Below are 15,745 nucleotides of genomic sequence, written 5' to 3'. Positions count from 1 at the left end.
GGACGGAAAAACGGACGGACGGACCAAACTCAATTTCAAACGGACATGTCACCATAACAAACGGACGGACAAACGGACGGACAAACGGACGGACAAACGGACGGACGGACCAAACTCAATTTCAAACGGACATGTCACCATAACAAACGGACGGACAAACGGACGGACAAACGGACGGACAAACGGACGGACAAACGGACGGACGGACAGAATTTGTTCTTCAATTTTTTCTTCAGCTATCATAACTTCCAACCGCCTTGGCCGATTGCGTTCAAATTTGGCCAGATGTTGTAAGTCTATGATCCCTCGGACCTGATAACTTTTGACCGAATCGGACCAATCTGGATTTTTGAAATTAAATTTTTGAAACAATTTTTTAATAATGTTCTTTGGGCCTAATATTGAAATTTTAAATATATTTTTCAATTTGAATTTCGTAAATTATCATTCCGAAATTCGAACTCATTTTCGAGAATTCATAGTTCGATCTAGAATTCATTTTCGGGAAAGTACAGATAAATCCCGTGTATCATCCTCCACTTGTAAATATTGTTTTTACATTGAAGGGCGTTGCACGCAACTTAACATTCATAATACAAAGTTAATAAGAGTGGAGACACCTTATGAAAATTGGATTGGAAATACTACTATGCAAACACAGATAAAACTAAGTTGATTTTTACGTAGAAAAATGTTTGAAAGTGCCAAATTCCAACACATGTTGAGTTTTTCGCAACAAATGTTTTTTTCATATTTTTTGCTACGTAAAAATCAACTCAGTTTTCTAAGTGTACTTTTAGTTACTTTCAAAGCCTTTCAAAAACATTAGACAAAACCAAATTGTTTTCTGTCGAACTTTGTATCGCTCAAACAAAAATAAAATTGTTCGAAAATGAGTTCCAAGTCAAAAAAATGAATTTTCGAAAATAATTTCGAATTTCGAAAATAAACTTTTCGGAAAACGAATTCTAAATCGATCTATAAATTTTCGAAAATGAGTTGTGATTTCGGAATGACGAGTTTCGAAAATAGAATTGTTCGAAAATGAGATCTAAGTCAAAAATAATTTCGAATATGGAAAACAAAATTTTCGAAATATCTTAAATTCGAATAAATTCGAATTTCGAAATAACTTAGAATTTCAATATTAGGCTCAAAAAACATTATTTGAAAATTATTTTTTTAAAGAAGGACGCAATGAGTGATTCTCCCTTACAATATAAATAAATGCGTAGTTCAATTCCTTCAGCAGCGACTTTCGGTGTTCTTTCGAAAATCCAGGTTGGGTCCGATTCGGTCCAAATATTATAAATATTTGAAAAAAAACGCTAGAGTGTAGACATCCAGCAGACTTTCTTTTTTTTACGATTTTACGACTGCCATGCACCACAATTTTCAGAAAAGTTGTCAAAAATGGACACGTCCCAGCAACTCTCAATATTTTATGCAGAAAAACACATTTTGCATCGAAAATGTAAATCTTCCTTTTTGACCATTAATCGTTCACTTCCAATAATTTTCGAATATTTGATGAATGTTCTCTTTTGATTTGAGTTGAAAAACACTAACAGTCAAGGTGCGTAAATGAAATTCAGTTCAACTGCTCACATTTGTTAATAAACAAACATGTAAATTTTTTTTAGTGGGTTCGTAACTACAGCATTATCACTATCTAGACTAATGACTACACACTAAATCTAATCCTTTTCCGCTTACTATTACCGCTAATATGTCCTGTATAATTTCAAATGATTATTTTCGAAAATGAGTTGCGATTTGGAAATGACGATTTTCGAAAGAAAATTTGTTCGAAATGGAGTTCCTAGTCAAAAAACTGAATTTTTGGAAATAATTTCGAATATCAAAAACAAAAGTACAGATTAACCGTAGCACTAACAATCTGTGTCATTTTTCATAAGGTGTCTCCACTCGTATTAACTTTGTATTATGAATGTTAAGTTGCGTGCAACGCCCTTCAATGTAAAAACAATATTTACAAGTAGAGGATGATACACGGGATTTATCTGTACTTTCCCGAAAATGAATTCTAGATCGAACTATGAATTCTCGAAAATGAGTTCGAATTTCGGAATGATAATTTACGAAATTCAAATTGAAAAATATATTTAAAATTTCAATATTAGGCCCAAAGAACATTATTCAAAAATTGTTTCAAAAATTTAATTTCAAAAATCCAGATTGGTCCGATTCGGTCAAAAGTTATCAGGTCCGAGGGATCATAGACTTACAACATTTGGCCAAATTTGAACGCAATCGGCCAAGGCGGTTGGAAGTTATGATAGCTGAAGAAAAAATTGAAGAACAAATTTTGTCCGTCCGTCCGTTTGTTATGGTAACATGTCCGTTTGAAATTGAGTTTGGTCCGTCCGTCCGTTTGTCCGTTTGCAAAATGTCCGTTTGATTTGGACGGACGGACGGACGGACGGACAAAATCGGGGGAGAAAAGTCACCTACCCAATGAACAATAAACATATGAAAAGCTTTTCCTGATTGGGCAACAAATATATCTTTGTTCAAGATTTTCCGAAATTGTCGTCTATGATCCTTGCAAAATGTTACCATTTTTCCGGCCGATATGTAGCTGTCAGAGGTCGCAACGGGCTCCCGGCCCGAAGTCCCGCCCGAAGCCCGCCCGAGCCCGAGCCCGAAAATTTCGGGCTCGGGCGGGATTCGGGCCGACCCCTTCGGGCACCCGGGCTTTTCGGGTTTCTCGGGCATTTCTCGGGCTTCGGAATTTGGCATCCCGACGGACCGATGGGAATTTCGGAAATCTCCGGGATTTTCGGGATTTTCGGGTCGCGGGCAATCCCGAGACCGATTCAATTTGATTTTGTTTTTCAATATATCGGCGGACAAATGAATATTTTTTCTGGGATCATTTACATTGTACACTGAAATTTCAAATTTTTAGAATCCCGAAACATTATTTTGTTATTTGATTATATTTTGGCTGTGCATCAAACACGATTCGGAGAAAAAAGAACCATATTTAGCTTATGTAAACAATGTAACATAATCGGCATGTGACATCGCAAATGGTTTACTTAATGATGATTTGTTTATTCAACGCAGAAACTAACAATCGTACACTCAGTTGAGTGAGAACCACAGCGTTCGGATATTCTTCGCTCAGCCAAACCATATAAAAAGAAGAAAAAGAAAAAGAAGAAGAAGTGTTAGTTTTTTTTGCATAGCCGAAACATGATTTTTTATTTCTCTTGTCTGCTGTGTGTGAGCAGCACATCAAACGTGTTCGCAGCATTTCTCTGGCATTTTTCTGGCAATTCTCTGACATTTCTCTGGTATTATTCAAGCACATACGCAATTCATTTTTTTGGCATTTTTTGGCATTTCTGTGGCATTATTCGAGCATATACGAGTTTGTAAGGCGGAGAAATGAATTTTTTTGGCATTTTTTTGGCATTTTTTTGGCATTTCTGTGGCATTATTCGAGCACATACGCAATTGTTAGGCGGAGAAATGAATTTTTTGGCATTTTTTGGCATTTCTCTGGCATTATTCAAGCACATATGCAATTGTAAGGCGGAGAAATGAATTCTTTTGGCATTTTTTGGCATTTTTTTGGCATTTTTTGGCATTGTTTGCCTTTTTTTGGCATTGTTTGCCATTTTTTTGTTTTATTTGTTTTATTTATTTGTTGTGTTTTGTTTATTTTACATGTTGTTTGTCAAATTTAAATCTATATGTTTGCTTAAATCTAATCGCTTATGTCGATGGTATGAATATGATTTTCTTTGATCCATTTCAACTCATCTCGGAGCGTAGTGTCGTACGGAAAATGACGTTACCTCGGTTAAAATGTTATTAACTCATGAAATGTTGCTACGGCACATGCAAAGTGAGCCAGATGAGCACGTGACAGTCGGGAAAATGAAAGCAGCAGCGCGAACTTATTTGAGCGAAAACAATGTTCTCCCGGATGATGCTAAAATGTGGACTTTATTCCACCCCGAATACAAAGGGTTCGAAAACTTTACGATGGCTAATGTAACTCAACAAGATGCTATTCGCATGCTTCAAGTACGACTTCAATTAGATGAGACGCATTATTCAACAGCTGGAACGTCTGCAGAAACACAACCACCACCAATTGAAGCACCAATTAAAAAGCCATCCATATTCGCACAGCTCAAAGACAAATCAGCGGTCAGCTATAATTCAGCTAAAACAATAAACGAAGAAATTCAAGAATACTTGCGAATACCATACGATCCCGATATGAGTGTACTCGAATTCTGGAGCCAAAACGAAAAAAAATTTCCACGACTATTCCGTCGTTTTCTGAAATTTGCTGCCATTCCGGCCTCTTCTTCAGCGGTTGAGCGCATGTTCAGCACAAGTTGCTGTGTTTTAACAAATAAAAGAGCACGCCTTGATACAGAAATGTTAAAGATGCTGACGTTTTTGAACAAAAATAGGTCTTTGTTGGAAAAAAACGATTTAAATAAAAGATGATTCGATAAACAACACAAATTACCATGTTTTGATTGACTTACCTTTCGTTTTATCAAGAATAAATGCCAAAAAACATCACAAAAAAAAGCCAAAATGCCAAAAAAATGCCAGAGAAATGCTAGAGAAATGCCAAAAAAATGTCAGAGAAATGCTACGAACACGTTCGATGTGCTGCTCACAGCAGACAACAGAAATAAAAATCATGTTTTTGTACGCATTTCGGCTATGCAAAAAAAACTAACACTTCTTCTTCTTCTTATTTTGTTCGACTGAGCGAAGAGTATAGCTGTGGCTCTCACTCAACTGAATTGTTAGTTTCTGCGTTGAATAAACAAATCATCATTAAGTATATCATTTACGATGTCACACGCCGACTATGTTTGTTACACTGTTTACAATGTAAACTTTACATAAGCTAAAAAAACAGCACGCTATTCATTTGATAATATCAAATTGATATAATACGAAATTAGAATATTTGACAAATGTTCAGTGTTTGTAAAAATTAATCATTTTGTCTAAATAATCAAAAGAAAGAAGATAAAAAACTGTATATAGTATATGCTACGACTACTATAATTCGGAAATGCCCGAGCCCGCCCGACCCGGAATTACCCGAACGCCCGAAAATGCCCGAAATGCCCGAAGTGACCGAAAATTCCCGAAGTCCCGTATTCCCGTACTTTTGCCCGAGCCCGATGGGATCCCGGGACCCGAAAGTCCCATAAAGCCCGACCGCCCGAGCCCGGGAATTCTCGGGCCTCGGGCAGAATTTTCGATTTCGGGCGGGCTTCGGGCGGACTTCGGGCACGACTCGGAGCAGTTCGGGCGGGCCTCGGGCCGATTTTTCGGTCCCGTTGCGACCTCTGGCTGACACTGAAATTTCACATCTGAGAGTAAAGTATGTTGTTTGACGACTTATATTTTGATAAAGCAGAGTATGTTCTACTCGTGGTTCTTGTCGATTGTTTCGTTGGAAGATATGAATGATGATGAAGGGAATATATTGATTGGAAATTCGGCCGAAAACAATGCAAATGTATGCTTTCGAAATCGCACAAACAACAAGACAAATCTAATGAACGATAAAAAATCAAAACGACACCAAAGGGTAGACAATATTGACGCTGCTTGTCGGAAAACTCTGAATACCCCGTCATTTTATGTAATGTGGTATAAAAAAAATAAGAAAAATTGTTTCATTTTCGATTCTTCAAATGTTTTTATTTTATAATCATTTTTGTCTGTTGAGTGCTTTTTCTGCATTTTTTGGACGGCCAGCTTTTCTACGCACGGCTGATATAACGGTTGGGTTCAAACTGTCATTATAACTAACGAGATTTTCACGCATAGCAAGTGCACATCCACGCACCAAGATCTTTTGCCCACGATCAAATTGAAAACCAATGACATGGTTTTGGTTCGACATTCAGTCGACTTCTTCCGAGGTTCATCGGATTTGACCAAAACACATCGATTGTGCATTCCAGTTACGTTGAACATGCCCGAGAACCTCTCTGAAGACGATAAATCGGCCGTCATTCTGCAGTTGAACAAGTATTGCCATAATCGTTTTCGAATCACTTCGTTAAGTTAAAATAAGTTTAATCAAAAAAATGAAATGAAAAGGCAATTGATCTGGATTCTTCTTACTTCACTTTGTTTTTATTTTGATATATGTTATGTGCCACGATATAAAGAGAAGAACCGCATACTTGGATTTTTAAAAAGTTGCGTATTTGTCGAGAAAATCGGAAAAAAGTCAAAAGTGTCAAATCGCTATAACAGCTCGAAAAAAATTAAATTTCATAAAACTAATGATGCAGATAAATAAACTGATGTGTTTTGATCCTACGAGTCTTAATTTGATAATTGAAAAGAATGAACAAACCCACAATATAAGAGGAGGAAAAATGTGAAATTCTGCTATAATTTCTTATTTTTTTTACAGCAGTAGATGAACAGAAAAAACTTTCCATTCAGCTAACCAATTGTATCAAATGAAAGCTAGTTCAATTCCCTACATTACTTTAAACTAACTACAGCTGTTGGGTAGGATTTTGTGAAAAACATTTGATTTTTTGGGGAGGTTTTGGTATTTTTTGGGGTATCCGGATAAAACGCAGAAAATAAAAACGCAGAAACGCCAAAACGCAGAAAAAAAACACGGAAAAAAAACGCAGAAAAGACAAAACACAGAAAAATGAAAAATTTGATTTTTGACTAAAATATTGGGTAAATGAGGGTTCTTTTGGGTTATTTTTCCAAAATAATGGCATTTTATCTTGGCCAAAAACTCGAATAGTGTATTTTTCTGGTACCTCACATGCATTACATTTACACTAACATTTAGGACAACAACAAACAGAGAGAAAGAAAATAAAAGGACAAAAACCATTATTCATAACACAGTGCAACATTTTTTCGGTCATCGATGCGGGCATAAGTTTTGAGTATCGCTGCTGAAAGTACTTACCAAAACTAGAAATTCTGCATCATTCGTTTTGCCAACTTGGCTACCTTTTTCATTTTATGAAATTATGTATTTTTGGCTCAAACTGGATTTTGAGCACTTTTTCGACATTTTCACAAGGCTATATCTCGATGAACCGTAGGGAATATTGTTTTTGTGTCTTGAGCAAAGTTGTAGGTATTGAATGGGAGGAAAAAAATGCAAAACATACTTACCCAAAATAAATGAACCTAGGGCCTCAAAACCGCAAAAGTGCCCATTTTTTACCATTTTTCAACCATAACTCGCAGCGTATCCCATTTTTTGGCCACTGTATTCAGCAATTTTGTAGCCAACGTATAACTGGACAACTTTGCTCAACATACTAACCCAGAAAAATCATGTTCTATCTACCTTTTAGGCTCAAAATTACTCTTGGTACCAAAAATGGTCATTTTGTTGTAAATTTTGGCCTATTACATGCAAATATCTGTATATATTTCCATATTTCACGCTTTTATTTTCGCTAAAGTGTCCCTGCGGATAACGTGAACTCGTTTTTAAGCTATTTACTGGGAAAAATTACTCATTTGAAGGGAAATTTCGAGTTTTGAACCGATTTTTGAGCGTTTGGTGGACATTTGGCCAAATGAAGTCATGACAACAGCCATATTTCAGTTTTTAATGTATGCTATATTAAAGCTTATGTTCACAGCTAAAAAAATAGGGCCAATAAGATTCACCTATGATGTCCAGTTGGAAAGTTATGGCTCCCCAAGTGATGACATGTCGACTTTTTGCACTATTTTGGCACTAATTATCACTTGAGCAGCCATAAGTGCCCAACCAGACGTCACAGGCATGTGGCATAAGCCTTATTTTTCAGCTAAGAACATCAGCTTTAAAATGCCATACCGCTTGAACTGAAATATATCATCTGTCATGACTCAATGTTCACCAAACCACCAAAAAGTGGTCCAAAAACCACATTTTTTCCGTAAAAATGAATTTATTTCCTCTCAAATATTAAAAAAACAGTACATTCAAGCTTATATTATCTGTACCAATGTTTGAGTAATTTTCAAATATGTTTTTCAATGTATATGAGTGAAAAAATTGACTTTTTTTCGGACATTTGGTGCCCTAGCACCCACCAAATGTGATTTTTTGGATAGGATATGTTGATAAAATTTGTTCATTGAACCTTCAACTACAATTTTGCTGAAGATTGATAGCTACTATCACCCATATTAAACGAGTTATTGACCAAAAACTGAAGAGGTCAACTTTGAAAATTCCCCTGAATCTCATAAACCACCTAGGTCGATAAAAAGAAAACGCCAACAGAACTTTCAAAACCCAGCTGGGTCTCGGCTATGGTGATACTATCACCCCAGCCGTTTCTCTGACCTATGACTTTTCTTTTGTTGTTGTTGCACTGTGCTTTTTTCCGTCCGTATGCGAACGATGCAGTGAGACTGCTTCTTCTTCTTAACTAACACATCTATACATGTAAGTCACCATATTGGTTATAATGTTCACAAATGGGTGCGTTTAATTATATGTCAGCGTACGACTGTCATTTTGCGCGCAGTGGTTCAGCTCGATGTGAAGCCGTGTGAAGCATAGGAAAAAACAACTACAGTAGCCTACATTCCATGTGGTGCTAAAAAGCCGATAGAAATCGATTGGAATAATATGGTTCACGTGCCAAAGAGCTTTGCAGGCAAAGTTCCGAAAGTACTAAAATAGTGCAAAAAATGTACTAAAATGTACTAAATTGCCTAAAATCTTATTGATGGCCATGGGCAATTCTGAATGATGCAAGACGGTACTAAATCGTGTTAGACGCACTGTTTTGGACCATAGTAAACCCTAGGCATCGATGCTAAGCTAGAAAATTGATATTTCAATCGAAAAAACAGCAGTATAATCTATGGAAATTTACCATTTTAGACTGTAACTTTTTCCTGTAACCAAATGGTTGATAGCTCTTTAGAACAGTATTGAGCTCTACTAGACGTCAAAAGCAACACCGATTGTGAATTTTATTTATTTGGCCAGTAGATGACGCTCAAAAAAGACATTTGTTTCCTATCGATTTTTACAAAAACAACGGTGTATCTCGATTAAATAAACTTGCCTAACTTGTTACTTTTGACGTACCCTCCAACTTTCTAGAAGATATCAAATCGATATCTATAATAATTTTTTAGTTATACGCCAATATGGAAGAACCCCTGAAAGGGGAGTACATTATGCGCCTTTGGACCCAAATTTTCTTGGATTTCCGGGAAAATTATTATAGTTTCTGAAAATTGGCATATCGGCCGAAAATTTCACGAACTTTCGATTTATGATGGAAAAAATGTAACTCAATTGACTGAGTAGCCCCAGGGGTTGAAATAACCCCATTTAGGTCAAATTTCGACAACACGTGATTTTTGACCAAAATTGAAGGTAAATTGAAAAAACAAATGATGCCATTGGATAGCCGGTAGAAAGTTTCTTTGAAGATCAGGGACGCCTGGGGTCATTTCTCCCTCCCAGGATCTTAAAATCGCATGAGAAGATTGAGAAGATCTACTCATGCGATCAAATCAGTACAACAACAAATATATTTGTGCATCATTTGCTAAGTATACATAGATGGCGAATGTGTAGTATTTTCAATCTATCTATTTTTTCAATCAATAGTATCACCCACCGATATTAACAATTTAATTTGGTTGCGGATTCGAGTTCACGATATAAACATTTTCACAATAATCAATACTACTGTATTCGTAACGAGGAAAACTTTGCAGGCCCGTAGCGTGGCCTGCTCGGCCGGGGATGCGGCGCATCCAATCTTTAATTTGAAAAAAAAGTAGAAAAATCTGAAGAGAGGCACCATGTACAGCTGTTAAAATACGACATTTGTTCGTTGCATAACGAAAAAATGTTGATATTATTTGATAAAGAATATTGTAAGCAAAATTAGCGATTTCTGTATTCAATGTTCTGTTTACATCAAAAAATTCGTCATTGCATAGCGAATCGCGTAGCGACTCGTATATTAATTGCGGTAAGCCGTGAGTTATTCCAAGCAAATCCATATGCAGTGTATTGATTACATAAAATGCTACTCAGAATAATTTCGGCTGATGCTTGTTTATATCAAACTATAAACAAACGATTTTTTTCGAAGAAATTCATCGGTCGTCATCGCTTTGCTGAGTTACGCTAACATATCCAAAAAGAAATATTTTTACTGCAGTAAAGCGATTGATAGATACACGTTGGACTGGCCATTCCCAAGCAACCAAAGCAGTGCGGGAAAATTATGCACAAATCGTTGCAACGTTGGAAAAAGCGAAAAATGATAAATACAATCGCATTGATTTGAATGGCGATGATATTGCCACATGTATTGGTATTCTTAGTGTCATTACACAGAAGACGTTTGTGTTTCATTTGGTTTTTATAGATGAACTGTTGACAGCTCTGACTCCAGCTGACGCTATTTTTCAAAGTCGTGAAATGAGTTACCACAGAGCTATGCCGGTAGTAGAAATCGCAAAAGGAACGATCGCTAATTATCGCACCCACGAAAAGTTCGAGCAATTTATGAATGATGCGAATCAACTTATTTCTGAATCGGTTGATGTTGTTCGGGAAGCTAGTTTATCACGTCCAATGAGGAATCGTAGAAGATCGGGACTTTTGGGAGATTTCGTTGTTGAAGAAAGTATTGGCGAACGATCCGATGAAATCGACCAAATTACCTCAAGCTACAATGAAGTTATTGACATGGCATTGGCTGAATCTGATGCACGGTTTACCGAAAATAACGAAATTCTGTTAGCACTGTCGGATTCTCCAAATATGGAACTCGATCAATTGAAGCCGCTTGAAAAGCTTGGCATAAAATTTCCGCCAGAATATGAATTAAAAGCGGCCAAGAAATACATTGAATTTAAAAGAAAGGAGTTGGAAAAGTCCTCTGCAAAAAATAAGTCCCAGTTCAACGTTTTAACGGTGTTGTATGAAATGCGGAAAGCATTTCCAGAAGTAAAGGTGTCAACGAACAAACGGACAAACAGCCTACTTTTTTACACAAGTGGCCAAAATTATGTCTAATTGTACCAATAATATGGAAAGATATATACCAAATTGTAGGTTTTTAGGTCCTCTTTCAATCGATATATGAATGTTTCAGTTATTTTGAAATTTTTCTAACGAAATTTTTTGGACGGACAAAACCAAAATTTGTCCGTCCGTCCGTTTGAAAAATCTGCCTATCCAGCTTTTTCGCCTCAAAATTGTCACCAAATCTTCAAAATAACTGTAATATTTATATATCGATGGAAAGACAACCTAAAAACCTACAATTTGGTATATAGCTTCCCACATTATTCGTACATTTAGACATAATTTTGGTCACTTGTGTAAAAAAGTAGGCTGTCCGTCCATTTGTCCGTTGACACCTTTATCCAGAAGTTTACAAATTGTTTGCAATTGTCGAAACTTTTGCGTGCAGTACTGCGGTCTGCGAAACTTCATTTTCTGCATTGGCTCAAATTGACATTCCATCTCGCCTCTCCATGACAAATGAATGTATGCGCAATTTAGCTTTCATCGCTTTCGAGCACAAACGTTTGAACAACATTTCTATTGATGACATCATGAAAGCGTTCAATAACAAGAAAGGAAGTAGAGTGCAATTATATTAATGATGAAGATCGAACAAAGTTTGTTTGCCAAAGAAATGTTACCAAATCTATTGACTAGATCGAGAGGATGTGAAAAAATTCTAATATATTTTGAAAGAGGAGAGTATGTTTTCTGATGATTCTGTTGGCGTTAAAGTAGAGTATGTTGTAGTACCGTCTAGCCTCTGCGGTCTTCACGATTTTCGTGCAACTGATAGGAGATAACAACATGATGTCTTCGGCAAAGTTGTAGTACTCGAGGTCTTCTATAACATTGCTGAAGACATCTATCTCTTATCTCTTATCAGTTGCGCGCAAATTGCGCACATAAAAAAGCAAATGTTATATTGAACTTTTTTTTCTTATAATTTTTCACGCTTTTCGCGGAACTGATAAGAGATAAGAGATAACTGACTTCAACATTGTTATAGAAGACCTCGAGTGCTACAACTTTGTCGAAGACACCAAGTTGTTATCTCTTATCAGTTTCGCGGAAACCGTGGAAAACCGCGAGGACCCGCCAAAAATGAACATACTCGCCTTTAACCATTTTTGAGTCGAAAGAAACTTACTCTACTCTTTCATAACAAAGTCAGATGAACTTACTCTCCTCTCGATCTAGTCAATAGAAATAAAAAATATATGAAACAGAAACAATGTATTGATCAAAAAATGATTTAGAAAATTTCCATTGAATTCTGATGACTATTATTTATTGAACTTTGAAAAAATACTGTTTGGATTTTTTTTTCCTGAGGAAAACTTTGACTTTGCCAAAAAAAAATTCAGCGAAAGAACGATTATTAAAATTATTTAGCTTTGCAAATACACAAATCTCGCTCGGGGATGCGAAAATCCGGCTCGGGGATGCTTCGCATCCCCTCGCACCTACCACGCTACGGGCCTGAAACTTTGAACCAATTTAAGAATAGAAAAGAAGGGGGGAATCCAAAACAAGATACTTTTTCACTATTGACCAAGAAATAAAGTTCAAACTTGGCTGAGTGGAGAGGAAGAAAATCCAAAACTTGCAGTACTTCAGGTCTTTACTGGTGGTAAGAGGTGGAAATGCCTTTCGCCAGATCAAGGGTGTTTGAAGAGAGAGCAAAAATTCAAATAAAAGTGTCACTTCAGTTGGAAAATTCATTGAACTTATTCAATTTTAATACTTTTCTTCTTCCAATGTGCTGTTTCTGTTTGTGGTTTCGACATTTTCAAGAATACTTGAGTTCTTCGACCACGAGTCCATCACTATACCATTTTCGACGGTCTTTTTCTCTCTCTATAGAATCGTACAGATTTGGATGGTAAAAAAAGAAAATAAATAATGGATCGTTCACATGCATATAACAGTTACACCTAACTACCATCTGGAAGAAATTCGCGTTCGACATTCTGGAAATGGGCACTTGTGCTTTTTTAAAGTATACTTTCTTTATTATTATCAGAGACACGTAATTTTTTTTTGCTATACGATTTCTCCTTGAGCACTTTTGTTGTTGTTCGAGATGTGATGGTTCGCGTGATATGACTCTATCTATAGCTTCTGATACTAGCGTGTGTGTCGAATGAACGAAACAAAAGAATTCTTATGAAATGACCTAATGAAAGTAAGTACTACTACCTAAGTATACTAGTTTTGTGTATCAGAAATTGCGAGAACATTTCTAGACTCCAAGCCATTGTATTTTCGAATTGTAAAACGTATATTGAATTTTACATGTTTCGACACGGTTCACTCCATTATTTTATTCGTGTTCCATTTTTGTTGCGATTGTCACTGTGGATGTTGAGTTTCACCGTAGTCGAAAATTGAGAGAAAAAAAGCGTCACACATTAATTGACAGCCATCCATTAAATCGCATTATAAATGCGGCAAAAATCGTAGAAATCTAGAATTTCTATAGATCAATTGATTTGTGATGTTTGCTATAGCAAAACTATAGTTTGAGTTACTTCACGCAGGTATGGTGTGAATGACTTACGTTTGCATGAACATTTACCAATTTTAAGTAAACCAACATCAGTCGACTTAAAAGTGATCGAATTCATTGAATTAAACACAGTCGATAATCGTGGTTACAATTATACATAAATCTAAAATGAATCGTGTATCAAAGAGTTTTTTATTTAAAAAAATAATTGAAAAAAAACAATATCTCAATTTGACAATTTTTTCCTAATTAAAATGGACTTTGTTAATAATTAAACCACCGCATTTTTCAAACAGTGAACCATTGGAGGAATGTAGCATTTGCAATTCAATTTGTCACCTTCTTCATACAAAACTTGATCGAGCAAATTCAACGATTTTTCTCCAAATGCGCACTTCATTTTTCGATCATTCGTCAAAGGAAGGCCACTCTTCTTGATGACATCATTTGGTGTGGCTATTGAAAAAGGAAAGAATCGATTAGAAAATGAAACGAAGCATGTACTCAATTTGAAAGAAGAAAATATGTCAGTATTGACTCACGGCATCTCCACTCGATTGGGCAGCATATCGTAGCAGTTTTATCATAAACTGGAGCACATCCACGATTCAAATAATCGTGTTGTTCACCGCTGACGCCGATGGCACATTGCTTTCGCTGACACTGTGGCACATTTATATCCAAATCTTGAGTTTTGAGGCGTTCATCGCAAATGCACTCGATGCATGTACCGTCCGGTGTGATTTTCTCGCCTTTTTTATAAACAATACCCTCGAACACACATTTGGTCTTCTTTAATGCCACCAATGCAGCAGTGTCTTTTTTTTAAACAATGATTGAGAAATATAATGGTTATAATAAGTCTAAGATTTTGTACAATTCATTTGAGAAATTACCGGTGACAGCAAAACCTGCACATCGTTCGATTGGCTCATGAGTTTGCTCATCAATTTTTCGATCCAATTCTCGGGCGAGTTTATATTCGGCCTCGTACTCATTGAGTTCGTTCTTTGGAATACCGCGACAATTCCACATGTAAGTACTATATTATCATGTACATATAATTTTTTGATTAGATATTTATAGTTTTGGTATACCAATTAAAAATCCAATGCCATGTATCCATCTTACTTCTCGTCAGCCCAATGTTCGCATACACATTCTGCATCACAACGTTTTGGTAGAAATTGTTCATTGATCGATTCACCAACTTTGTATAATCTGCCTCTATATTGGCAACCGACGTTTGGTCCATTTTCGAGACGCTCCGGGCATTCGAATCTGTGAGTGAAATATGAATGCATAAAGCACATGTTATATTCTCGACAATGTTCATTTAAAATCAGCGATAATTATTCAAGGTTTGCTGCACTCTACCGAATCGGACAGCATTTCTCTTCGTCGAAAATTGGCTCGCAACCCAGTTCTTCATAATGCGATGGAGTGGGAGTACAGGAGGATTTATCACATGCTTCCACTAAAATATTCATTAAAAATATCGACAATTAAATAATGAAAATAGATTCCATGTCGAAGCGGTGAAAAGAGCGCACACACACACACGAACACGAACACACACCGTAATTTAAGGCAATGAAAGTAAACGCGAGTAAAGTGGCTACTGTCTTCATGATTTCCGACTATTATTTTTTCACTTTTTGTCGCGATTTCTAGAGATTTCTGTGGATATCTTATTTCAGTCGTTATTGCAACAACTATCAGCTACATTTACTTCACAAGAGGAACAACAACACACTGTTCGATAAAATTTCTTTGGAATGGATATTTATACTACTAGGTTTTGCAGAGACATGTTTCGCTTTGCATAAATTACGCTGGGTTTTTTTCTTCGCACTTTTTATGTAAACTCTCTCTCTTTCTCTCTCTCCCCCCGTCTCGTTTTTTTCTCAATCGATTTCATAATAAACGAACTGCTGAAGTGGGAAAGAGCAAGAACGAGACAATCAAGTTAAACTGAATTACGAAATTATTTTAATGAATTGATCACAGACATTCATTAAGCATTCGCATAAACAATAGTTATCATAATAATGCCAAGTGAAAACGTGTGGCGCGACAGAAACAGCAATTGAATTAGCCACATTGGAGGGGGCGCCAGCAGCTTTAGAATAAGTTCCTTGATTTTAGCTGAGTTGTGAACAAGCAAA

General features: G+C 36.3%; 1 protein-coding gene across 1 annotated transcript; it reads right to left on the bottom strand.

Moving 5' to 3' along the window:
• Positions 1–13,750: 13,750 nt before the first annotated feature.
• Positions 13,751–15,278, bottom strand: LOC129573667 (uncharacterized). The gene is made up of 6 exons (XM_055454519.1): positions 15,157–15,278; positions 14,955–15,054; positions 14,709–14,858; positions 14,474–14,619; positions 14,120–14,395; positions 13,751–14,033 (listed from the first exon to the last, which is right to left on the bottom strand). Exons 1-6 carry the CDS (start codon positions 15,206–15,208, stop codon positions 13,849–13,851), a joined length of 909 nt encoding a protein of 302 aa, XP_055310494.1. The 5' UTR covers positions 15,209–15,278; the 3' UTR covers positions 13,751–13,848.
• Positions 15,279–15,745: the final 467 nt, after the last annotated feature.

The sequence above is a fragment of the Sitodiplosis mosellana genome, unplaced genomic scaffold, assembly GCF_009176505.1.
Source record: "Sitodiplosis mosellana isolate CC-2019 unplaced genomic scaffold, AAFC_SMos_1.0 Smas_scaffold_6102, whole genome shotgun sequence".
NCBI classification, from domain to species: domain Eukaryota; kingdom Metazoa; phylum Arthropoda; class Insecta; order Diptera; family Cecidomyiidae; genus Sitodiplosis; species Sitodiplosis mosellana.
Note: the sequence above shows the minus strand (reverse complement) of the source record. Positions and strands in the feature narration are given on the sequence as shown.